At 44.4% G+C, this 25,988-nt stretch overlaps 1 protein-coding gene and 1 pseudogene across 1 annotated transcript in view; both read right to left on the bottom strand.

Annotated features, from left to right (window-relative positions):
- Positions 1-6,926: 6,926 nt before the first annotated feature.
- Znf236 (zinc finger protein 236) overlaps positions 6,927-25,988 on the bottom strand; it is a 123,773-nt gene continuing 104,711 nt past the window's right edge. The window contains exons 27-32 of the mRNA XM_017802605.2: positions 23,426-23,613; positions 18,293-18,424; positions 14,146-14,343; positions 12,128-12,257; positions 9,178-9,354; positions 6,927-7,900 (exon numbers count right to left, since the gene is read on the bottom strand). Coding sequence (XP_017658094.1) covers positions 7,782-7,900; positions 9,178-9,354; positions 12,128-12,257; positions 14,146-14,343; positions 18,293-18,424; positions 23,426-23,613 — 944 coding nt within the window. The 3' untranslated portion in view covers positions 6,927-7,781. The remainder of the gene's footprint in view (positions 7,901-9,177; positions 9,355-12,127; positions 12,258-14,145; positions 14,344-18,292; positions 18,425-23,425; positions 23,614-25,988) is intronic.
- Positions 20,188-20,346, bottom strand: LOC115067286 (annotated as a pseudogene).

The following is a 25,988-nucleotide window of genomic DNA, read 5'->3' as shown; positions in this document are numbered from 1 at the left end:
CATTTTGCCCTCTGGCTTGTAGAACCGAGCCCCTGTAAAGCATGGCCATGTCACAGAGCAATGTGGGGGAAATATCTCAAGGGCCATTCATTAATAAGGCAAGTGGAATGAAGGTGATGTGGGGCAGTGATCTCATGACACACAAGGAAAAGATTTTCAGTTACTCCAAGGACAAATTTTCAGTCATCTTGCTAGGGTAATGCCTTTTGCCCAGGTTGGACAAGGGAGCTCATGTCTGTAATCCCAGCACTTGGATGGTGGAGGCAGGATTCCAATGAGTTTGAGGCAAACCTGGGCTATAGAGTAAGCGTGAAGTCAAAGTGAGGTGTCTTTTTTTTTTTTTGTCTTTTTGAGACAGGGTCTCCCTGTAGCCCCAGCTGTCCTGGAACTCACTATGTAGACCAGGCTGGCCTCGAACTCAGAGATCCGCCTGCCTCTGCCTCCCAAGTGCTGGGACTAAAAGCATGTGCCACGATGCCCGGCTATGAGCTGTTGTCTTAGAAACAAAGCAATAAAAAACTAAGGGCTGGAGAGATGGCTCAGTAATTAAGAGCATTTGTTGGTCTTCCAAAGGAACCGGGTTTGGTTCCTAGCACCTACATGACATGATGGTCCACAACTGTCTATAACTACAGTTCCAGGGGATCTGACACCCTCTTCTGGCCTCTGCAGGACCAAACATACACAGGGAGAACATAGAAATGTGCAGGAAAACACTCAAACACATAAAAATAATAAATCTTTAAAATAAAAAAAAAAAGCAGGGGCTGGAGAGATGGCTCAGCAGTTAAGAACACTGGCTCCTCTTGCAGAGGACCCAGCTTCGAGTCCCAGCACTCACATGGTGGCTAACAACCGTCAGTAACTCCAGTTCCAGGGGATCGGATGCCCTCTTCTGACATCCTCTGGCACTGCATGACAAGGTAACCAGGTGTGTTGTTTGCTGCCCTTACAGTAAAGGGGGGCAGGATCCTATATTTCTGCCACCCAATTTGGACAGGAGCCTCCCAGTCTCCTTGGGGATAATGTAATTTGTAACACAGCAAGCCAGCATCTGGGTAACAAGAAATAAAGGACTGCATGCCACATATGAAGCAAGAGGTACCCAAAGATTCATTACCGAATATGGTTATTATTTAAAGGGTAACTCTTTCCTGGCTTTTCTGAGGACTGTGATAGCCAGGCCTGCATGTGGGAGGTGGTTTTGGAACAGGTCACTGACCCAGTGCAGGTGGTAGGTAGTCCTGGCTCCTCGTGACAGAGAGGAGGCAGGTGTGGAGGGAGGAGAGCTAGGGGGAGCTGTGGGTGCTGGCTGGAATTTGGGGTGCCTGCATGGAGCATGGTTCTGCTTAAATGGTGAAAATTGCAAACACGCAGAGGATGTACATGTACACACACGTGCGCGTGCACACACATAAAATTAACTCTTATTTCTAAACACCTGTCTTCTAAGAGCAAGGGCTGAGCCCCGAGCTGGGAAAGAACGATTGATTGTACCAGAAAGAGATGCTTAACAACTGAAGTTACTAGAAGGGCTCCTGCTGCCCAAATATGGGATTATTTGAACACCTCACTAAAGGCAGTCTAAGACTCAGTGGCAAATGGGATGAAGCAAGTGTTCAAAGCTGCATTGAGGATAAGTGAGGGAAAGAGGACATTTTCTTAAAGTGGACCCACCTGTCAGTGCAAGAAAGTATGTGACACCTGGCAACCACTTATCAGTCACCCTACATACCCCTATCTGTGAGCTTTCCAGTCCCTTATATAAAATGACACATCCGAATACATACACACATGCACACCCCACTTCTGTGCATCCTAACTCAGCTCAGGGTTGTTTTACACCACATATACCTGAGTGCTGTGTGAACAGTGGTCACACTGCAATGTTTAGGGAAGAGATGAGATGCTCAGTATAAACACAATTTTTTAAAATCCATTTTTGTCCGTTGATGATGGAATCTGAAGATGTGGAGGCCACGACAAGGTCTATGTGCAGAAAATCTTCTATTGGATCTGAAGCCACTTCAGAAACAAAGGCTGTATACAGATGTCTGGCCACTGCACACCCGGTACTATGTAATGATGGCTGATGTTAAAAGAAATGAAGCGTTAAATGCAAGATGTCTCTCCTCTATACAGTTTGGTTGCCAGGGAACCAACAATTGCATGACATAACATAAAAGCCTCTTTTGATCAGCCAAGAATTAAAAAATGGGGACCCATGTCTGAAGGTAGGAGCTGCGAGTGCACAAGACTGTCACCTTTCCTCATGGACTGTCATTGAGTACTCAAAGGTTCTACACTAGATGGTGTGGATTAAGTCAGTCATCAACATTTATGGATTGAGCCAGGTATCTCCAGGTCCCACTGGTTACCTTCCACATTCAGAAAATACCCTATGGCAGTTTGGGCTCCACCCAATCCCCTCTACCCAAGAAAGCCAGGAGATCCCCCTATGCCTGAGATGGGACAGTCAGAGGATGGATGCCCCACCCCAATTTCCACAAGGCAAGAGTGGGCCGGGGATGCCGCCAACACTGTGCTGTGCTGCCAGAGAAACCTTGTCAAGAGGAGCCCTAGTTGTTCCAAAGTTCTCCCTCCTGGCCAGGAAACCAGTTTCTTGGACTGCCTCTGTCCTCCAGGGGTAGACCTACCCTGCCTGGAGACGGTCGTCCAGAGCCAGGCTTGTAGTGCTTTCCACCCAGAATGGCAGCCATGGAGCTGCTGTGAAGGCCTCCCATATGGTTGAGGCTACGGAACTATAGCAAGCCTCAAGGCAAGCAGCCTCAGAGTCACAACGGATGAGGGCAGCACCCCCTAGATGCTTTGTTGTTTATGCCTTGTTTAAGCAAGAACACTGGACACTTGGCAGCAGAACCCAACACAGAGTAGGGGCAGATGTGTAATGAATGCAGCCTGCACTCAATGCATTTCAAAACACCAGGATGAGGCCATCCACCAAGGAACAGCCTGAAGGTGGTGAGCCAGTCTCACTGTCCCTCTGCCCTACCTTGCACTTGAGGTCCCTTCAGGTGCTCAACCTGACCCAAACCAGAGGTACAGTGGGCTGAAAAACAGGTATTATTAATTTGTTACTTAAGCAAGGCTGAAAACTACTGGCTTCTAACAGCCTGGAAAAGTGGCAGAATACAATAGACCCGTGTGTGGTTTACTGACGGGTTGGGCAGGCCAGTCCTATAGGAAAGTCCCACATACTACAGATGGCATGAACAGGCTGTGATCACTCAATCCACCTTGTCATTTTTTGGTTTGATTTGGTTTTTTGTGACAGACTCTCACTATGTAGACCATGCTGGCCTGAACGCTCTATGCAGACCAGGCTGCCTGGAACTCACAGAGATCTACCTGCCTCTGCTTCCCAAGTGCTGAGACTAAAGGCTTTAAAATACCCTTCTCAAGGAGGAACTGACTATGCCTAGAAGGGTGCCTGGTAGCCTCACTCTGCTCACACTGCAGGCCCGATGGTACTGCTGCACCAACTTTGTGGGCATAAACACACACCTGGCGTGTGGCTACCACTCACCCCAGGCCCCAAGAAGTCAATATACAGGAGTTTTAAAATATTACAAAAACTATTTTTATTGGTTTTTAAAAGCCAACACAGTGGCTTTTGGCATAACTATCCATTTCTAATACAAAACTGGATTAAATAAATATTGCCCAATGTATAAATAGACCATGAGACAACTCTGAAGATAAAAAGAGAACTCTTCTGTAAATTAAAAAATTAACTTTAAATTTTCTTTAGTGGTGGCTCAAGAACAATCACTGTGGCATTTCAGAACTTGCCAAATATACAAATCTCCATTCAATACAAAAGTCTTCATGCCGTAATGTGTTACACATAGAAAAGATTAAATCGCAAAATCTTTCGATTACTGCCTATTGCTCCTGACATTTATGCTAACAAATCTTTACTTTTAGTGCCTTAAACATCAGTAATCCATACAAAAAGTGACCACAGCACCTGTGTAGGCAGTGGTGGTAGGGGGTGTGCAACATGGAATATATGCCCACCTGTTCATGAGTGTGTTCATGAGTCAGAAAGGATAAGCAGTGGTTAAACACAAACACTGTACGAGTTCCTCCAAGGGGAACATACAGCCAGGGGCTTGCAACCATCTGGCTTCCCATGAATTCTGCTGCTCCAATTTTTAGCAAAGAAGATGCAACCAGATTTCAAGGTATTTTTCGCTGAAATAAAAGAAACAGGAATCCCAGAGACATAATGCTAAATTGGGTAGGCGCTTTTGAAATTTTGTTTTACATGGTTATTTTTGGAGACAAGGTCTCAGGTAGCCCAAGTTGGCCTCAAACTTGGTAAGCAGCAGAGGCTGACCTTGAACTTCTGAACCTCCTGCCTACATTTCCCAAGTGCTGGGATTACAGGTTTGGACCACCAGAATCCACTGGAAATTTTATTCTAAATAATCCAAAGCACGTGCAATGTGATTATCAAATGAAGAAGGGAGGGGGTGCTCTGGACCTCAAGTGTGGTTGCATCTTCTTTTTCCAACCACACCATGCAGGAGGTTCAGGGGTCAGCAGGCACCAGGCCCTGGGGTCACTCTTGGTGGAAGGGGAGGGCAGAGTATGGATTTTGAAATAAGCATGGGAGATAATCCTTATGCAAGGAGGCATGAGATATCCCTTGATCCTGGAACCAGAAAGTAGACCAATATAGATCTTATATATGTCCTTAAAAATTCTACCTACATAAATCTGTGTGACCATCATCTAATGTTGAAGTGTGAGTCTTAATAAGTGGCTATCCTTCTCAAAAGGGAAGGCCACAGGAAGAACCAAAATCTCTCTCAAATCTGTAATGCACGGATGCGCTCACCTCACTCCTGTTGGTGAGATTTCAGAGGAAGGAACAGAACTCAGATTTCCTTGAAAATGATTCAGAGGAGGGTACAGGAGGGAATGTACTGAAGACCCACTCCCTGGTGAGCACTGCCCACTGCGTTGGCACCTTGCTAGCACAGCTGACAGAATGCGAAGAGATTCCTGAGGTGCCCCTCTGGCCCCTAGGGGGATTTCTTCTTCCTGCTGCTCCACAAGCACCCTGGCACGGCACAGGGGGCTCCAGGAGAGCTTGATGGGTGTGGGAAGCCTCATTCACAGCGTGTGTCCATCTCTATCGACTGGCTTTCTGAATAATTTGTCCATGCTAGCTTCTCCTGCCTCTGCAGCTGTATCCATCTTATGACGAACATCGGGCCTTCATGCTGAGCAATCCCTCTACCAGGAGGCTTCACAAGGAACTTGTTCAACGCAGCAGCTGCTGAGGAGTGCGGTGGAACCCACAAGACTGGGCTAGGCACAGGGTTTACTGTCACGGGCCACATCCGACTGTTAGGTCAAAGTTCTTCAGGTTGACACCCAGAGGATATGTGTTCTCTGGACTTTGCCCAGGTAAAGGAAATACCACAGCAACTTTATTTTCTGCTAAAAATACCTGAATTGAAATGAATTCCCCACCAAACTAGTCTATCTGAAATATGTTTTAAACTTAAAAAAAAACAACAAAACACATTTCCTAACATCATTTTGCATTTAGTTATTTCAAAACAGATATGCTATGGAGAGATAGTTCTAAAAATACAGTTCTCTATCCTCAAAACCCTGGTTATACATGAGGCTAGAAATCACTTTCCTAAAACAATATTTTAATCAAATATTAAGATACAAAGACCAACCTGTAAACCACAAAGATTCAAGTGAGTTATCTTTTTAAAACCTTGTATTTTCAAGGAATGTTTGCAAAGAAGCAGCTTTGATGTAAGTAAATCAAAATACATCAATGTCATATTTGCTTCCTAATAAATTGAGAAAAGACACAATGGATTATTGGTAGTTTTTATAAAAAAAAATAAAATAAAATAAAAGCAGGCTTCAGATTCATTTGAGAAAGAAAGACTTCTTAGGAAGGCAGCTGACCTCCTGCCAGTAGCCTGCACTCATACACAACCAGGAAGTAACCTCTTTATAGATGTCCTGAGATGACATTTAATGCTGAAAGCAAAATAAATAACCCAGTGAGACCAAAATTTTAATTCCAATAATTTCAATTGTGGGGATATTTTTTCACTAAAATTAACATTTCTAAAACACTTTAATACAAAATTATAAAAGAAAAAGTGCATGAATAGCAGAGCCTTTAAAACTCTCGCACGATTACAATTATTCTGAAAACACTTACCACAGCCAGGTTTGCACACTGACATTCAGGGAGCCTCGGAGTTCTTAAGTTCAGTATCACAAAAAGTCAAGTAAGGCTTTTTTCATTTTAAAAAAATATACAATACACAAATCAGTTTGGAAAAAAAGGTAATAATATTTAACAGTTCTCTGACTTAAATATTTTCACAAACAAAAGTTTTCATGTCACTCAATATTACTTATATACAGATGACAAAAATGAACAAAATCAAAAGATGCCCTTTCAAGGTAACAGTGAAATGTCTCTCTTCAGGACTCTGAGATGCGCTCCTCTTGGTGAACAAGTCCATATAATATTTATAGTAAAACTGCTCTCTTCTGAAACCAAGGAGGCAACGAGACAAAATAAAGGCAATTATTTTTTTTCAGAAAAAAAAAAATAGAGCCCAGCTTTATGTCACAGTGAAAAAGATGTCCATTTATTAACAGAGCGAACACGACCCGGTCTGAAGCTCACCAGGAAGTGGCCTCAGACGCGTTCTGATGAGGACCAGTGCTTCTATTTACAAAATATACTTCTCAGCCACACAGAGGCTCATACATCTGCCTATGTACACAGATATTTACATATAGAATATATAAATAGTTTCAAGGGAATCAACACGAAGTGGGGAACCTTCCGTCTTTGGAATGCTGCGGTGCACGCATGCTCAGCACGGGAGGAATTTGGTTCGGGATATGTCTTGTGTGGCACTGCTGATGACACTAAGGAATTCCCTGAAATAAAGACACCACCTCACACAAGGAGAAAGTCGCAGGGATTTGTGAGACCTTAGCCTTAAACTACAGATAAATTTACTGAGGTGGACAGGAACAGCGACTGTCCCTTAGGAGACAACTGGCATTCCTGTTCACAGGGTATGGCTTGTGCTTCTGCAGTGATCTAACCCATGTGCCTGGACAGATTCATGCAGCAAGCATGTGGACATCCGTGTGAGTAGCTGGGCCTCGACTACAGGTCAGATTCCCTCCGTGACTCTGCTGGTGCCAGCTTCTGTGTTCTTCTAGCTAGGGATTAGGTATCTGATGGAGAGAGAAGTGGTCCAGCCATCTCTCAAGGCATTCATTACTCGAACTTAGAGTGGGCTAAAAAGAGTTGATTGCTACTAATTTTTCAAAATGCAGAGTAAAAAGTGGAAAAACATCCTTGTGAATGATGGCACCACTTCTGAACTTCATGCACCTATCATACGTGTTTTTCCATGTTAACTTGTCTTTGGATAACACAAATCACACTGCAATGATATTAAGATCCAGCTCATCTGCTAACGACATACACTGGCCATGAGAAGATGGAACTGACCAGGAGTGCCCAAGCTCAATGATTTGTAGAAAGTGAGAACAGTGTGTTTATACTTTTCCCAGTTCTTTTCTGTAAGTCTCTGAATGACAATGATTCTTTAAATAATTTTAGCTAAAAAACTATTGTGGTAGATTTTCAACACTTGAAGTTTTAAAACAGAAACTCTGAGTGCTCTGATCTTCACAGGTGTAGCTAGCTTCATGAACCCTCTTGGGCCCCCTCTACGGCATCAGAACACGTTAGCGAGGGTCTGCCACTCGCCCGCCGCCTCTTGCACCTCCTCCAGGTGGAGGGTCCTCAGGTCCTCCCCATCCTGCTCCTGGACCACAGTGGCTGCCTGCAAGGTTCCTGCAGCAGCAAAGAGAAAGCAGGCCTCAGATCTTCAGAAGCAGGCCAGCAAACACACTTAAACAAGAATACCTAAGAACTAGAGACTAAAAACGTCTGCCTTTCTTTCCATCTCAGAGAAAAAGGAATTATCTGAGTCAGGTAAACTATTTCTCAATGTGTGGTGCTGGGGACAGAGTCCAAGGCCTCATGCATGCCAGGCAAATGCTGTATTGTCAGCTGCATCCCCAACCCCAGGTAAAAGTCTGATTTGTCGCAGTCACTGTGATGTGGGCACCCATACCATGAGGACTGTGCCAATACAGAATCAGTGATGAGCAACTGTTAATGCCCACACCACAGACAACTTCTCTAACAGCATGCAGGTATTGCTGTGGACAATGACCTTCCCTCCCATAGTACAGAGTTCTATCTGGTGGGCTTCCCAGACACATCTGGAAACAACCCCACTAACAACATGAAGGGTACTTACATTCACTCACTGAACCTACCCTCTCACAACCAAATGGACTCAAAACACACACTTGTAAAACCAACTGCCCACCCGGGCTTGACTCTGATCATTTTACGCCCCTTCTTTGTGTAGCTACTGCTACTGGTGCAACCTGGCCTAGGCTAGTTACTTCCTTAAATAAAAACCCTACTGCTGTGCCACCTTTCCACTGTGCCACAGCAGCAAACAAGGAGGACCTCACACCCTCTAAATCCAATCCTGGTGGCATCAATGTTAGTAGGCCGGAGAGAACACAAGGTCCCTGTGGCCTGGGCTGAGTAGACAGAATGGAGCAAGAGTGCTCAGCATGGAGTCTGCAGATCCCACCTGCCTCTGTGCAGGCTTCAGACTGACACAAGGCAGCCTTTGACCTACACACCGCAGAGAAAGGGCCCTCAGAAAGACTGATTGATAGACAGCCATGTTGTTCTGTTGCTTGGCACTGACCACTTACTATAAAAAGCGCTATCCAAAGCCAGGTGTGGTGGTAAAGGCCTGAAGTGTTTGTACTTGGGAGACTAAAGAAGATTGTTGTTTGGGCCAACCCAAGCTACATAGTAAGGCTTTGTCCTGGGAAAAAGAACAAAGGAGAAAGGAACTGGGGGGGAGAAAAAAAGAAAAGCAGAGGGAAGAAAAGAGGAAGAGGAAAAGGGGAGGGCTTGGAGGAGAAGGGAGGCACAGCACAGGCTTCCAACCCTACTCTGCCTCGACCTGACTTCTCTGTAAACTGCAGTCACACCCAGAAGATACCTAACCACTTCACAGTGTAGGATAGGCTTCTCACCCACAAAGCTGTGTGCCCGCTTCATGTGCAGCTTCATGTTGCTCTTCTGAGAGAAGCCCATGACGCAGTAGTCACAGCGGTAGGGTCGCTCACCCGTGTGCTTCTTCATGTGAACCTGCAGTGCGCTCTTCTGGTTGAAGGCTTTCTCACACAGAGTGCAGTGGAACGGCCGCTCCCCTGCGTGCACAAAGCATGATACAGACAACGTCACTCCCAAGGCTGTAACGTCAGCACAGGGCACATCATCATTCATTCCACACAGTGCAATGCTGAAAAAAAACAACAGTGACGTTCCTTGTGCCACCACCAGAGCACTGACTAGCACTGGCAAAACCACTCCAGGCTGAGGCACAAAATGAAACCTTAATCCAAAAGTACTAAGAGGGATTGGAGAGATGGCTCAGGGGTTAAGAGCACTGGCTGCTCTGCAGAGGACCAGGGTTCAATTCCCAGCACCCATATGGCAGCTAACAACCATCTGTAACTCCAGTTGCAAGGGATCCAATGCCATCTTCTGGCCTCTATAAGCACTGGATACACATGGTACACTTACATGTATGCAGGCAAAACACTCATACACATAAAATAAAAATAAATCAAAAAAAATTTAAGTGTTGAGAGTCACAGAAATAGAACACATATGATTTAAATAAAATGTCTCTAATACATTTTGTGTCATATGGGAAAAAGATAGTTGGACATGAGAATAGCAAATCCACTTACTAAAAATATGATTTTCTATAATCTTTAAAAATGCTATTGTGAGCCGGGTATGGTGGCGCACACCTTTAATCTGAGCACTCAGGAGGCAGAGGCAGGTGGATCTCTGTGAGTTCAAGGCCAGCCTGGTCGACATAGTGAGTTCCAGGCCAGGACTACAGGGAGACCCTGTCTCAAAAAGACAAGAAAAAAAAAAAAAAGCTATTGTGCTAGGCACCTTTAATTCAGCACTCAAGAGACAGAGGCAGGTTGATCTCTGAGTCACTCTGGTCTGCGTAGTGAGTTCCAAGCCAGCCAGAGTTACATAAACTCTGTCTCAAACAAAATAAACTGGAAAAAATTTAAATGCTATTGAAACTTTCAGGTGGACACATAACCGGAAAGAATTGCCAAGCCTGACACATGCTGGGAGCTACCTAGATGAATGCCACCAGATCTCACTATCTCAGCTGGCTGGACATGATTGTCCTGCCTCCTGGGTGCAATCCCCTGCCCACCAAGCTATCTTTGTGCCCCCTGGGTGTGGTGCAGCTTTTCTCCTTTACCTGCAAGTTCTTCCCCATCTCCTCTGCCTGGTGGCCTGCTGCTCTGGTATCAGGGCCCTTCCCTACAAGGCTTCCCAGACTGCTCCTGACAACCAGGGCCCCACACTGCTGCTCTGACCACATGTTCCCCTGGCTCTGTGTTTTCTTCTCTTTAGTGACCATGGCAAGTGCAGCTTTGTTTCTCAGTAGCTTAGGGTAGAATGAAATCTTCTGCCCCAGTCCTGCTGAGTGAATGAGGTAATTTGGGGCTGCAATGATGAAGAGAGGCTGTTTAGCAGCAGCTTCTGTGGGGGAGGAAGGTGGCAGATAGGCCCCAATTAATTGCAAAGCCCCTCAAAGCAGTTTCTCTGGCTGGAAGCAGCTCACACGAATGGAAGCTGTGTTCTGTCAATCTCCTGGAAAAGCTAGAAATGGACTCTTGTCCAGAACACATAAGCAAAGGGCTGGTGCCTGACTCCGCCTGGTGAGACTGAGCAGGGAGCAGTGTAGTCCAGCCCAGCTGCAATGATGATCTATTAGAAGCTGCTGCATCTGCTATGGAATAAAAGACAATTACATAACTCCCACCATGGCACAGTTTAAAATCTTAGCCAGTTTATTAGGACTTAAAATACATTTAAGAAACAACATTCCTGCTGTCACGGATGAGAGCAGCTGTGGGGAGAAGCACTTCCAGTCTAAGACACTGGCCTGACCACAGCAGAGAAGAACAGCAGGGCACAAAGCATGCTGCCTTCATACCCTTCTCAGGGCATGTGCTGAGTGCTCAATCCCCACATTTGAGCCAGTATTTCCACTCAAAAATGAGAACATAATATAGGGTGTATCAACAATAAATGTTAGAGAGTATAAGGCAATGTGCCATCAAGCTGACCAGAGAGTTCAATGGTTTTCTAGCCAAAAAAAAAAAAACCTTAAAATGTAAGCTAGTTACTACTTACCATTTTAACAGCTATAGAAAGTACTGTCAAACATTGTTAACACAGTGCCTCAATTACAGAGGGAAAAGTGGAAAAACTCAGAAACAGACACATTAATTTTCAAAAATCAAATAGAAGCATTTATACATGTATGTGAAGGTGCACATGAGTATGTGCATGTGCATGTATGGTCAGGACACCCTCTGGTGTCATTTTGTATTTTGAGACAGGGTCTCTGACTAGCCTTGAACTTGCCAAATAGGCTAGGCTGGCTGGTCAGTAAGCCTCAGTATCCACCTGCCTCCACCTCCCCAGTGCAGAGATTATGAGCACTCTACTGTGCCAAGATTGGGGAGAGCTTGTTTCTTTGCTTGTTTTTTCCTCTGACAAGAGGCTTGAGCAGATGCAGTGATAAGAAATGTGTTGGGAGCAAAGTCCACAAATAGGCAAGGCTTAGCAAAGCAGGTAGGCCTGGCAGCCTGGAGAGTCATGCTCCAACTTCCTAAACAGAGGGAGGGAAGGAGGCCCTGCCCGCAGAGCCCTTACTTCATCATTCTGAATCTTCCTGGTCACAACGAGAACAGCAAAATCTCAAGTAAAAAAGTGAGTTAAGATGGTGAGTTGATCAAAAGTTAGGGGAAAGTAGAACATGTGGGCCTTGCTCGTAAATAACATCCCATGTGGATATTAGTACATTGAGCTCTTCTTAGCAATAATCATGTACTTCAAAGACTATTAAAGTGAGACTGCATCACTTCTAACTACCTGTATGAATGCGGCTATGCCGTTCCAGCTGGCTTGGTTTGGCAAATGCCTTTTCGCAAGTGTCGCATTTGAATACCCTGGGCTTCTGAGAGCTGAGCGAGGGGCCCGCCTGGTGTGTCAGCATGTGCTCCTGGAAGAACACACAGAAACCAGAGCATGTTAGACCCTAATGGAAACTGAGATCTGAAACAGAAATGGAAAACAAACCATCATGCAAATCTAAGCAGCGGCCAAGGCCAACCTCAAGGCTGACCTCAGACTGCGTTTTCAGGGCCTGTAGCCCATCAGCAGTGACAGCAGGGTGAGGGGCCATGGCTTTGGCAGCTCCATATCCACAAGAGCAGCAGCATCTCCCTCCTCGGGCTGCAATGATGGCTCAGGGAGACTGTGACCCTCACACAGCAACTTCAGTGAGGAGCCCCATGAAGCCTCTCTGTCCCCTCCGGGCCTAAAAGTCCAGGGAGATAGAGATTGTCTCAGCAACTCTCACAAAACACCTGTAGCTCTGGGTAGGTTCTACCAATTACACAACTAATGCTGCATGATGCATCCCCAAGTCTTCTGCCAGCATCAGGTAACTGCAAAAGTATGTGACTCGACCTCTCAGTAATTCTGCACCTGTGTGATCTGGGTTTTCTCAGAGCTATGACAGATGAGCTGTGGGCTCCTGAGGCTGGAACTGAAGCTATTTTCAAAGTTTTACAAGGTGTACAATTATCCTGATAGAGTAGTCTTTATATGACCCTCTGTCCTAAAGCAGGATTCAGAGAGAAATAAATGCTTACAGTGTTTGCACCTACATCACAGAGTCAAGTAGCACGCAACCGTACCCAGATAGCCTACAAGGAACGTCAGGACAGCAGATGAGAAGACTGTCCAAAGCAGCCTAGATGCCAAAGGCCAGGAGGACTTCCAGCCAGGCTTCAGGGCAGGGGACTTCAGCAGTAACTTCACACTCAATGTGCTTATCATCAACACCAGGAGATGACTCTTCCTATTCCACGTGTGTCATACTTATAGCCATGGGAACACTGTGCATTCTGGGGATCTGGAACTACTGACTTCACACACTGCAGACACTTGATGCTTGAAGGGCAGAAGTGGGTAGGACAGGCAACGTGTTGGGAAGGACTCTGTTGTAACTACACATCCCATTTCCAGAGAAGGAAAGTTGTTACATTAGCAGTGTGTACAGTACAGCTGCTACTTGAAGCTGATGGTCTAAAGACCCACCAACGAGCTGCATTCTTCCATCAGACCACATAGGCCTTGCTACATTGGAAATCAGTGGCTCACTTGAACTGGGTGTTCAAGTCGGATGGACCAGCCAGGGTGGCTCTGCTGCTCTGTCACCAGACACTGGCATATCTGCTTTCTGTAGGGAGCTCCTGCATATGTGTTGAGTAAATGAAAGACTGAAACACATGGGAGACAGCTAGATTTCCTTAGAGACTGGGAGACACGGCCCTTGGGAGCACTCCCTGTGAACAGCAGAGTCGGGTAAAGACAACAGTACTCTCACTGTTCACACCACATCCTGAATAGCATACACTTCTGAATTTGTACCAACAGATGACTAAATGGCAAGTCCTTGTCTTCTAGGTTTCGGAAAGGCAAAATCAGGAAGACAGGTCCCAGACTGAAGGTTGTGGGCCACACCTGAAATTGCTTCCCAGGGTTGTTCATTCCTCCCACCATGTCCAAGAACGGCCCCCGAAGGGATGCTTGTCCTTTATCCTCTACCTCTCCCAATAGGTTACTAGATGAAGAACACTACATGTGTGCATCTGGGACGGGGGCGGGGAGAGCTTTTCTGAGGCAACCACACAGTTTTATTGGGTACCTACTATCTTAGGGAACGTCCTGTCACACTGCAGGTGCCAGCAACCATGAGAGTTTGATTCCTCATGGTAAATCCACTTACAGCACTGACTGAAATGTGTCAGTCACCTCTTACTGTTGTTAGAAGCATTGTAGGTACCCATAGCTGTGGGTTGCCTGCTGCCCCCAGGGTGTACCTTGAGGTGTGTAGCACGCTTGAAGGCCTTCCTGCAGACCCGGCAGCCGTGGATACGCTCCTTGCCATGCACCTCTTTGCTGTGGTGCATGAGCACTGCAGCTGATGAGAAGGCACGTTCGCAATCCAGGCACTGGTGTACAGGACTGTCTTTCTCAGGCTGACTGCTGGGGGCCAGCTGGGCAGAGACATCAGTCACCTGGAGAAAGGAGTTCTGGATTACTAGAGGAGTGTGGTCTGCAAACTGCCAGACAAGCAAGAAAATGGCAGCGCTGCCTAACATGGATGCAGCTGGCCACCTCATTGCAGGGGCACCTTTGGCATTCAATGAGGCCAGAAGACATAGCTAAGAATCACTGGGATGCACTGGATAAGAACACTGATTGACAAGGGAGCTTGTGACTGTAGCCTACTAGGTTCGGCCTAGCTTCAGTACTGCCCTTCTGGCCACTGTGAGCTGAGTTCAATGATGAGGAATCATGAAGTCCCACCATCAGGGCTGCTGATGACCAGATGCAGCATATATATATATATAAAGGGTCCTGAGACTACATACACCTGGCACATAGCAAGTATTTTCCATGAACTATGACTAGTATTGGGAGAGGAATGCTGGTTTTTTTGTAAATGAATCAAATGTTGTAGAGACCAATGTTAATACTCTCAAAAAACTTTGTAATGATCTATTTTCAAGATTTCAACCCATCGAACAATTAGGTTGGTTTAGTAACCCCTTGTTTTCATGGCTCGCACCCTTTGTTAGCCCCCTGGTTATGGTGTATGTTATTTTGATGTTTGCTCCCGGTTTCATACAATTTCTTTGCCAACAAATTATTACCATTGCAAAAATTGCTACCAATCAGGTCATGGTCAATTATCAGACTTTGGATTCTCCTGAGATACATGAGTTGGCTCTTAAAGCTTGTGATGACACTTCTCCATTATAAAACAAAACGGGGAGATGTTGGGGGACCCTGATGCTAAGGTTGTAGTCCACCATGTCCGGATAGCTCTAAGGAACTCAGCGCTATATGGAGGACTCCCTTTCTCAGCTGGGGCCTCCTGCTCTCTGCCTTACCTGGAAAGTGCCTCCAAGTACGGATGCCTGACCTTATTTGGAACATGACCTTTTCATAATTACCTGCAATAAAACCACCCCCAGGTTTTTTCTATATGATAATTAGGCACTGCCCTATAGCCAGATGATAGGATCCCCCTACCACATGTAAATAAAGCATATGATGAACACCTATCAGCTGAAGCTTTGGCTGCTGCCTCCACACTATATTTTTCCCTGACCCCCACTGAATAAACAGAGCTGTATCACTGAATCTGACTCCCCAGAATCCGTCTGTGCTCACTGGTCGTCCTGACCCCGTTCATCACTTCTGCTCCCTTTTTCTCGTGGGTCGGAGTCCAATGGCCCACAAGGGGAGGGAGAGACAAACACTTAGCTTTTGTTTCAACTAATTATGGATCCCAATTGATGTATAGGTGTCCAAGTCAATTTCATGGATGCCACTAGCACTTAGAAAAATAGCAAATAGAGCAGGAGACTATAAAAAAAAAACAACAGACTCTAATTTTAGAGATAGGTAATGATTTAACAAAGCCATTATAAAGAAAATTTATGTGACCTGCCAACATCTTTATTTCTGTTTAGCAAATACTTTTTCAAAACACTGGAACATACGGAATTGGGTACGTATTAAAGAAAGATACTACCCCAAAAGGTGCTATTAATTTGTGCTACAATTTAAAAAAAAAAAGCAGAAAAGCTGGCTGTGGTGGCGCACGCCTTTAATCCCAGCACTTGGGAGGCAGAGGCAGGAGGATCTCTGTGAGTTCAAGGCCAGCCTGGTCCACATAGTGAGTTCCAGGACAACTGGGGCTACAGGGAGACCCTGTCTCAAAAAAACCAAAAAAAAAAAAAAAAAAAAAAAATCACAGTGGAAAAAAGTTAAAAGGAACAAAACAGAACAGAAAAGACCAGAAGGAAAAAGACAACGTAAATATGTGGCAAGCCATAGGGAAAATGGTATTTTCTGATCCTTCATGTAAAATAACTGTCAGCATAACCAAGAATAAGCAGACTATGTCCAAAGTTAAGACTTCTGAATCATTGGCTTCTACAGCTAGTGGGGAACAAAATCTCTAATATTCTAGTGATTTTTATAACTGCACACTCAGACACAGACATACACAATCACTCACACACACACACACACACACACACACACACACACACACAACTAGAATGCACTGGCATAGGGAAGAGCATACGGCCAAAGCTAAGGCCAGAGTTCCTCATCACCTTCACAGCTTCCTGCCAAAGGCTTGGGGGCAAGCAGAGCCAGGTAGGCTGACCTCCAGCCTAGAGGCCTCGAGGAAATAACCCTGTGCATTCGCAGAGCACTAGGGCTCCAACACCAATTATACGCCACTGACAGTGGCAGGGCAGTACTGAGAACTCACAGAAAACACCTAAGAGAACACCCTTGCTAACTGATCACTTATGCAAATTAACTACCTACCTCATTTTAGTATTTAACTACCTACCTCCTTTTAAATTTAGGGGGAAAAAGTCACAAGCTAGATCAAGTTTTGGTATTTAGGTCACTACATTACCATCTACTACTCAAACGGAGTAGGGAAACTTCAAACTAATCTTAATATAAGAGTGCTCATGAGGATCAGGGCTATATGAAACTGAATGATGAAGAAAGCCACACACTGAAGAATAGCAAAGCAATTGTGTTTATGAGTCACATTAAACAGGAAGTGGGTAAGATATGCCTTGGTATTGAATTAGGAGCTTAGAAATTCAGATTAGAAAGGTTTCATAGCAGAAGTCAAAGAAGAGAATGAAAAAGTGAAGTGATGGTCAAAAAGTCAGTGCTTTATCTAGCAGCCAATGTGTACAAAACACCCAAGAGCACATATTAAAGAAAAGATTCCTGGGACATAACCTGGAAGCTCTAGGACCATTCTGCCATGTAAGCGTGCACTCTGATATCCAGGTCTTTGGCCATGCCAGGCAGTTGTGCTATCAGTGTTACTTGTGGTGAATGCCTGGTTTTGTTAGCCTAGGGATCTGGGCCTGCCTCTGTTGACCTGGAGGTGGGTACCAAGTGGTGCCAGCCAACCACAGGAGTACTCCATGCCTACCTACCCAACACTTGCAGGTGCTGTTATGTCACTGCTGGGACAATCAGCATTGCTTGGGACACTCCACTGGGGCATACAACTAGACCTGGGTGCTGGACCTGAGTCTCTCCTGCCTTTTCCCTCTGCTATTTCTAATTTGTATCATTCCACTGTGACAACAGGACATTGAGTAACACAATTATACCAGATCCGTATCCTGTGAGTCTTTGCAGTGGGTTCTGGAACCTAAGTGTGGTCTTTGGCGATAGCAGACACAAATGAATTAGTTGCACATACTCAAATGCAGTGTTAGTCACTGAAGCACTGGGGAAATCCCTGGTGTTGCTGACACCTAGTCCCTTCCTGAAAAAATAGAAGTCCCTGTTCTGTCAAAAAACTGGTAACTAATTGAAGGCTTACTTGTTAAGAATGCTCAAACATAAAATTTAGTGCTCTCCAAACTGAGAAGTCACCAGTCATCTGTATTTTAATTCTGACTCAGCAAAGTCTTAGGAAAAAAGTTTGTAGATTCTTCTACATCTAGGCTAACATTTACTTTAAAAAAAAGACTAGTCAAGTTAGAGAAAGGTCTCACCTGTTCACGTACAGGTATACGTACATGAAGAATTATAGGAAGACATAAAAGAATCAGTAAGTAGTCCAGGAAAATATACACAAGGAACTAATAAACACAGTAAAGAGCCATAAGAAGTCTAAGCTGGAGGCAGACAGCAGACACTGGAGCAAGTTAACTTCACATTACTATTTGTGGTACTAAGTCACACCTTCTACTGACCAAGGTATGAGAGCCATCATCCTCCAGGCCCACAAAGTGCTCAGCACCTCTGCTCTGGGTTTGGCAGGGGACTATTCTTCAGAGGCTACCCCATCCCCTGGTCCTAGGAACCAAACCCTGGTCCTCTGCAAGAGACCAGAGCACTGTGCATGACCCTCTTCCACCATTCCTGGATACCCTATCTGAGTAATGTGGGTGCCATTACCTGGTAAGCTATTTCTTCACCAGCAGCAGATGGCGACTGAGGAGTGTGGCTCACTAAAATCACTTGCGGTGAACCTGCTCCACCTTGGCCTGAGAGAGAGGGATCCGTGAGCAACGCCGGGAACTGCTGACCCTAGCAAAAGATTATTATCACTTTAGAAGTTGTCACGTTATCAAATTAAGTAATTTTTTACAAGACCTTTTAGGACCAACAAGATAGTAAGGGTATCTGCCACCAAGCAAAACAACCTGAGTTCCATCACCAGGATCCACATGGTAGAAGGAGAAAGACTTGAACAAACTGTCCTCTACCTCCACATGTGTGCCATACACGCATACATATACAAAACAAATAAATAAAAATGTAATTTTTTTTTAAAAAAAAAGACCTTTTATGAGAACTAGAGGGATGGCTCAGTGGTTAAGGGCACTGACTTCTCTTGCAGAGGACCAGGGTTTGGTTCCTAGTACCTACATGGTAGTTAACAACCATCTGTAATTCCAGTTCCAGAGGAGCTGGTATCTTCTTCTGACCTCTTTGGGCATGACATAGGTGCACTTACATACATGCAGGCAAAACACTCATACACATATATTTAAAAGAAAAATAAAAAAGTAACTTTTATGGCACAATCACTCTGGAAATCAATATTCACCATATGACCCTACAACCAAAGAAAAATGAAAGCCCAGATCCACCTGGAACCCTCCAGATGGCCACAGCACCATTATTTATAACAGTCTAAAAGTGGGAACTGCCTCAATGCTCATCAGTCAGTGGGTATAGAGATGGACTGAAGGGTGTCCATGCAAAGGAGTGTGATTGTGACATAACCACATCAAGGAGTATTGTTAGCAACGGAATGAAGCAGATACATGCTATATGGGTAAAACTTGGAAACCTATACAAGTGAAAAAGCCATTCGCAAAGGACCATACGATTTATGACCGCATTTACATGAACACCCAGAGCAAACAAACCTGTAGAGAGAGAAAGAGAAATGATTACAGAGGCTAGAGGTCAGAGCAGGAGCAATGGTTAATACCGACTGTCATCTTGACTGGATCTAGAATCACCTAGGAAACAAGTCTGCATGTCTATGAGGAAGTTTCTAGACTGGGTTACTTGAAAAGACTGGGGTTTGGGGCTGAATAAAAGGGGGAGAGTAAGATGAGTTCCAGAGCTCCTCTCTGTTTCCTGCCTGGGGACCCAATGTGACCAGCTGCCTCATGGTCCTGCCACCATGCCTGCCCTCACATTGAGGGCCAAAATAAGGGATAAGGCAAGGCTTGGGTGGAGAGAATATGGGAGTGACTGCCAACGACACCAACTTTTCCAGGTTGATGACTCCTCCTAACACTTGATTATGGCAAGAAGACATAATTCTATGAAAATGTTAAAAATCATTAGATTATACATATATGCTGTGTGTATATGTGTATGTGTACAATACATTTACCTAATTCCCTACTGAAGCTGTTCCCTTTTTTGTTGTTTTTTTGGAAACAGGGTCTCACAAAGCTAAGGGTGGGCTACATAAGCAAGGAGACTTTGAACTCCTGAACCTTTTGTCTTGAACTCCTCCAAATGCTGGGATTACATGTATGTACCACTGCACTCAGCACAAACTATTTCCATTTACTTTTTTAAGTTATCTGTGCCTACAGAGGACAGAGCACATTGCTTTCCCTGGAACTGGAGTTACAGGCAGTTATTAGTCCCCTGATGTGGGTGGTAGGAACTGAATCGGGTCCTTTGCAAAAGCAGTAAATGTTAACTGCTGAGCCATCCCTCCAGTCCAATTCCATTTCTAAAATATTACTGAAAACAAATACTACACTGAACACTCAGGATACGTCTTTAGAAACCTATGTGGGATTTTTTTTTTAAAGACATTATATTGCACCAAATCTTAAGACAAAGGACACTGGACATTAAGAAAGAGGTCCACCCCTGTCTCTGGGATCCAGGGCAGTTACCTTTCTTCTTGTGTGTATGCTGCTATACGTGGGTATTTTTTAGTCTAGTAACTTTGCATGCTTCTGGAGTGTGGTGTGATGCCTGGAATAGGTATACAATGTATAATGATCATGCCAGGGTAATCAGTCTTTCTTTACATTGGCAACCTTCAAGCTCCTCTCTTCTGGTTATTTTGAGCTATAAATTGTTGGGAATGGTGGTCAGCCTACTTTGCTCACAACATTAGAACTTGTTCCTGTTGACTATTTGGACATCTAGGAACTAGCTTCTCTCTATCCCCTCCACCCTTCTCTACTTCCAAGAGTCAATGTTCTTAGATCCACATGTAAGTGGCAACATGGGTTATCTGTTTCTCTGTGTCTGGCTCAGTTCAATGTATTCATCTCCAGTGCCAGCCAGGCCATCTCAATAAACAAGATTTCATTCATTTTTATGGCTGCACAGTATAAAATTACCCATAAAAATGTGCATTTTGAATCAACATGTGAATTTTATAGAATATAAATTTTCTTAATAGTTTTTTCACATCCAAATGTATATAAAAAGAATGTTCATTTGCTTTAAAGCACATACGCAATTCTGTTACACGATATAAAACTACTTTGAGTCTTTTTTCTACTCTAGCGCCCCTCAGCTGTGAGACTCTGAGGATAAGGATGGAGCAGGGTGGGATGGGGTAGGCATGATGCAGCTGGAAAGACCCCAATACATATTAAAAGAGCTGAACTTATACACAAGGATCAGCAAGCAACCTGGGTGGCTAAAATCAATACTGATTCTAATACTGTACGTGCAGTTAAAGTGCAGCTGACCATAAAAGACTATGGCTGGGACACTGGTTTCTGGGGTGAGGGAAAAAGGTCTCTCCTTGTGACAAGAGAGCAGCAGGAGCTAAGACCCTAACAGGAAAGAACTGGAGCTGAGCTGGTGTGTTGCAAATTTCATCTATCACTGAATTTTAGATCTACATGTTACAGGACTCTACCTAAGACAGGCAGGGAAACAAAATTCCACAAGATCAGTAGAGATCTTGAAAAGGATTTGTAAGTGGATTTGAACTCTACTTTCCATCAGCACCCTTTTAAAGTAAAATGAGGCCCATTAGGTATTTCAATACGAGCAGGGCACATACAGGGGACAGTTTAGTACCCTGGGACCCTATCTGATTTTGGTTACACACACTATGCCCCTTAGCAATGCACTTGGCGGCAGCCTGGTTCCTTCACTTGCACACACCATGCATATACACCCCTCTCCAAACAATGCACCTGGCAACCTCAGAACGCCCTTGACCCCCGCCTACATCAGGTTATATGCACTCCCATCTCTGAACAATAAAGAAAGTTTCCCTGCCCGTGGTCACAATCAAATTCAGACAGTTTCTAGAAGAGCCTATCCAACCTGAACAGTTTGAGGTGCATATACACTATGGTAAAACCTGCTGGGTGTGGTGGTGCATGCCTTTAATCCCAGCACCTGAGAGGCAGAAACAGGTAAACAGGTGGCTGGATCACTGTGTCTGTGAGTTCAAGGCCAGCCTGGTCTACATAGTGAGTTCCAGGCCAGCTGGTGCTACAGAGAGACCCTGTCTCGAAAAGACCAAAAAAGAAAAACAAACCAATAAGGTAAATATGTGTCCTCTAGTAAACTTTTAAGGAAAATCCCCTATTTATACCTATCTTATACCTATGCATAACTGGACATATGTATATTTAAATCAGATGCATTATGGGAAGGGACATGATAGTAGGAAAAATTAATATATGAACTAATCTATCATTGAAAATAGAGAACCACCCAAACTATTAGTTTAGTAACCAGCCCCTCCTTTAGACTCCATGAAGAAACCCCAGTCTATAGCTTGAGACCCCGAGCTCTCTCACTCATGTGGCCCACTGTCAACCTTGACAAATATATCCCTCTATAATCTGTACTACTACTTAGCTCTAAATAAAGTTATCTTGCTTCTTTTATGAATCTGTGTGAAGCCTTATTTTCAATTCTTTAGATAAGAGGCCAAGAACTTGAAAATACCCAGTCCAGGCCCCAACCACTAGTAATACATGTATCAGTCTACTGCATCAGCATGGACCACAGGGAAAATCCCCATCTACACTAACAAAGGGAAGCTGACAGGAACATCAGGTACAGGTACATTTCTGCTGGTATCCACGACTCCCTGGAAAAATGGTGACAATCAAACTGGACTTAGTGATTCACACTTCTTTACTAAGACAGGGACCAGAGAAATGGTTCAACTGGTGAAGTACTTGCCACACAAGCCTGACCTGAGTTCAACTGCTAGAACCTACAGAAAAGTAGAAAAAGAGAACCAACTGACTCTGCAAAGTTGTTCTCTGATTTCCACACATACACCACGGCGTGTGCATACCTCCACACACATATCACCGTGGAACTAGGCAGAGGAGGGCCCAGAATCTCTCTGTGTCATTTATTCCAAATGCTGGCAAGTCTACAATTATGCCAAAATACAATTTTTCATTAAAAGAAACACTCAAATGTAGTGTAACTGGTTAATTGCTTGTGTTTAGTTGTGAATATCAAGAATTCTTAATGAGAATGCCCTGATTCAAAAAAATCAAGTATCCAATAAACTCAGACTTGAGAATTTATAAGCAGCCAGAGAAATGCTACAGAAATCCACAAAAATGGCATAGCCTGACAGTCACTTCAGCATGTAACAATTATTTTCAGTCTATTTGGCTTACGTTGAGGGAGAAATTACAAGGAATCACACTCTCCAAGCTCACGTGAACTTTCCACAAGAGAACATAGCAACAAATGATAGCACCTTGGCCAAGAGCAATGAGAGAGAGAGAGAGAGAGAGAGAGAGAGAGAGAGAGAGAGAGAGAGAGAGAGAAGCCTGTGGACACAACTGCATCAGGGAGGGAGAGGGAAGAACCATGCACATGCTAGCTAATTTACTAGATTATCATCAGGTGCCTACAATCAATCTAAGTTGCTACTCATATATACTAGTTTCATTTGAAATCTTCTTACCAGTTCATAATTTCCCTCTTGATAATTAATTACTTTAATCAGAAAACAAAGTATATACTTAGAGAAAAAAAAGAATAAATTCATAAAGCCTTCTGAAAGGGTCCTAGAATTCCTCTCTGAAGGACACTCACCTGAGAGGTGATGTTCAGTGTAACTGTGTCCAGGCCTCCAGACAGCATTCCCTGAGTATCAGCCAGGGTCAGTGTGACACTGGCGTCTCCACCCACACCTGACGAAGACATGACCAGGTTCTGAGTTGAGATGGCTGATGGCGACATTGGTGTTGTTGAAGGAAGGTTTCCATTCGTAGGATTAAGTTCTTAAAAAGAGGCAGAACAAGTAATCAGTGGGAAGCAGAGGAAGCACTCTCCTAGGGCCTGGCAAGAGCAGTTTTCACAAGGGAGCTAATCCAGAGCCTTTAGCACCAGTATCTGGCTGGCACCACAGCAAGGAAAGCCTTGAATTCCATCATCTGACAGAGGCTTTCCTGGGTTTCTAAATGCGTACAGATGAGCACACTCTGCTTCTTCAGCATGGTCCTGCAGGTGTGTCCAACCCTAACACTGGATCTACCAAGTTCACGCTCAAGAACCATGCAATTGAGTTACCAAAACAAAACAAAAAACTCCTGTTTTAAGTAAATTCATGGTTTTGTGTTAGGCTACCTTCATGGCTACCCTATGGCACATGCAGCCTGCACACTGCAGCTGGACATGCCTGTTAAAAAAAAACAGGAAGAGTGAAAATATGCCTTCGGTTCCAGTCACTGCTAACACTGCAGAAAGAAAACTCAGCAAGGGTTACAAGGACCACAGACAACAGAAGAAATGATGGAACTCAAGGAACAACTAATTTCAAAGTTTAGTGGACAAATTTCACTGAGCTATTTCCCCACTTTCATCACCTTAAATGTCTACTTATTGTGAAGCAGAAACAATCAAAAGAAACCTGATGAAATCCCTTTAGTACTAACATCTCCAATATGACATTTTAATTTTCTATTGATAATACAAAACTTACAAATATTTTCCTTGGCAGCCAAATGGTAAGAGAGAGAAGATAATTCAGGGTAGGATCAGCAAAGACAGACAGGCCTTTTCTTCTAGAAACACATTCCTGCGCCTTCCTGGCAAGTGAGATGGATTCAGAACAGGATTATCCATGTCCTTCGAGGGCACCCACATGAGCACACATGCACAGCCAATTCTCTCTCACATCCCTGTGCCCTTCACCTGCGTGCTCATCATTCTGGGTCAGCCCTGTGCTAGGCACTGGGACCCCAAAGTGATAATAAAGCCGAGTTCAAAAAACTATGCCCTGCTAAAGTGTAAAAACAAAACAGACTACTGCCAACACCTTCTGTACCTGTGCCAAACCAATCCAGAGCCTCTCCTAGGAGTCGGGGGCCAACAGGGAAGCCAGGCTACTTACTTGTAAGTGGAGGTCTCCAAAATCAAGGCCTCCATAGATCCACACTCGTGGAGTCCCATCATGTGCTACACAGACCTGAAACCTTTAAAAGCAGTATAACCATTAGGAGGCTAAGATTACGTGCACACAAGCAGTCACTGGGGCTCCCTCCTACCTGCTCACATCTTGTACAGGGCTAACGCCTCAGACCTCAGACGTGCAGAAAGGAGGAGTATGGGTTGGTGGAGGGAGTCTCATGCAACAGCGCTGCAGTTAGACACGCCCACCTGCTTTCCTCATGCTACCTCCAACACATGCCTGTCCTTGCACTAATACCCAGGCATGCTAGCTGCATGACTGGACAGAAATGCCTAGAAATGTCCTGTAGGACACTGTGAGGGAGAGTATAACAGTATAACTGTGCCCAAGAGGCCAAGGCAGTTGGACAGACACCTGTCTTTGAGAGTCCCACTGGGAATCATTCTTAAAACAAAGCAAAGTGGTACTACTCCTAACTATTAGAAAGGCCAGAAGCCAACTTCTTCCTGTCTGCTGAGGTAAAAGAACCAAGGGTTTCTCTCCGCCACCAGTAAAATGCATCTCACTTCCTAGTGGAGATCACACATCAAAAGGTTCCAACACAGCACAAGAAATCTAAAGAAAAAAGTAGAACTTCAGATAACAACATCACAGTTCATATTCAACACAAATGGAGAATGTTTAATAGTAGTCACAATCCAATGGGTTTTACCAGAGCAGGATACTGACCAAGCAGAGCTATCCTTAGTACAGCTGAGCTAGAGCAGGAAAGCAGAGATTTTCTTTAAGCAATAAAGTGATTACAAGCTATAAACAGCTATTAGTTAATATTTGTTAAAAACTCAAGACACAATTTTCAATTCTAATCAAATACTCTTTACTCTTAAGAAAATTAAGTACACACCAGGCATGGTGGCACATGCCCTTTGTCCCAGCACTCAGGAGGCAGAGGCAGGCAGGTGAGTTCGAGGCCAGCCTGGTCTACATAGTGAGTTCTAGGCCAACTGGGACTAAGGGAAAAAACGACCCCCCCCAAAAAAAGTACACTTTTTTTTTCTGAAAAAAGTATACTTTTTTTTTTTCTGAAACCACTATTCCTCTAGGACACAACTCCACAAAGTCTTATTTTACTTTGTGATTCTGATTCAAAAAAGGTAATCTTTAAGGAGTGTTTAAGTGAGGTGTGGTGGTACAGGCCTATAATGCCAGCATGAAGGAGATGGAGGATGGAGGATTAGGAGTCAA

Source organism: Nannospalax galili, unplaced genomic scaffold, assembly GCF_000622305.1.
Source record: "Nannospalax galili isolate Female #2095 unplaced genomic scaffold, S.galili_v1.0 scaffold243, whole genome shotgun sequence".
Lineage (NCBI taxonomy): Eukaryota > Metazoa > Chordata > Mammalia > Rodentia > Spalacidae > Nannospalax > Nannospalax galili.
Note: the sequence above shows the minus strand (reverse complement) of the source record. Positions and strands in the feature narration are given on the sequence as shown.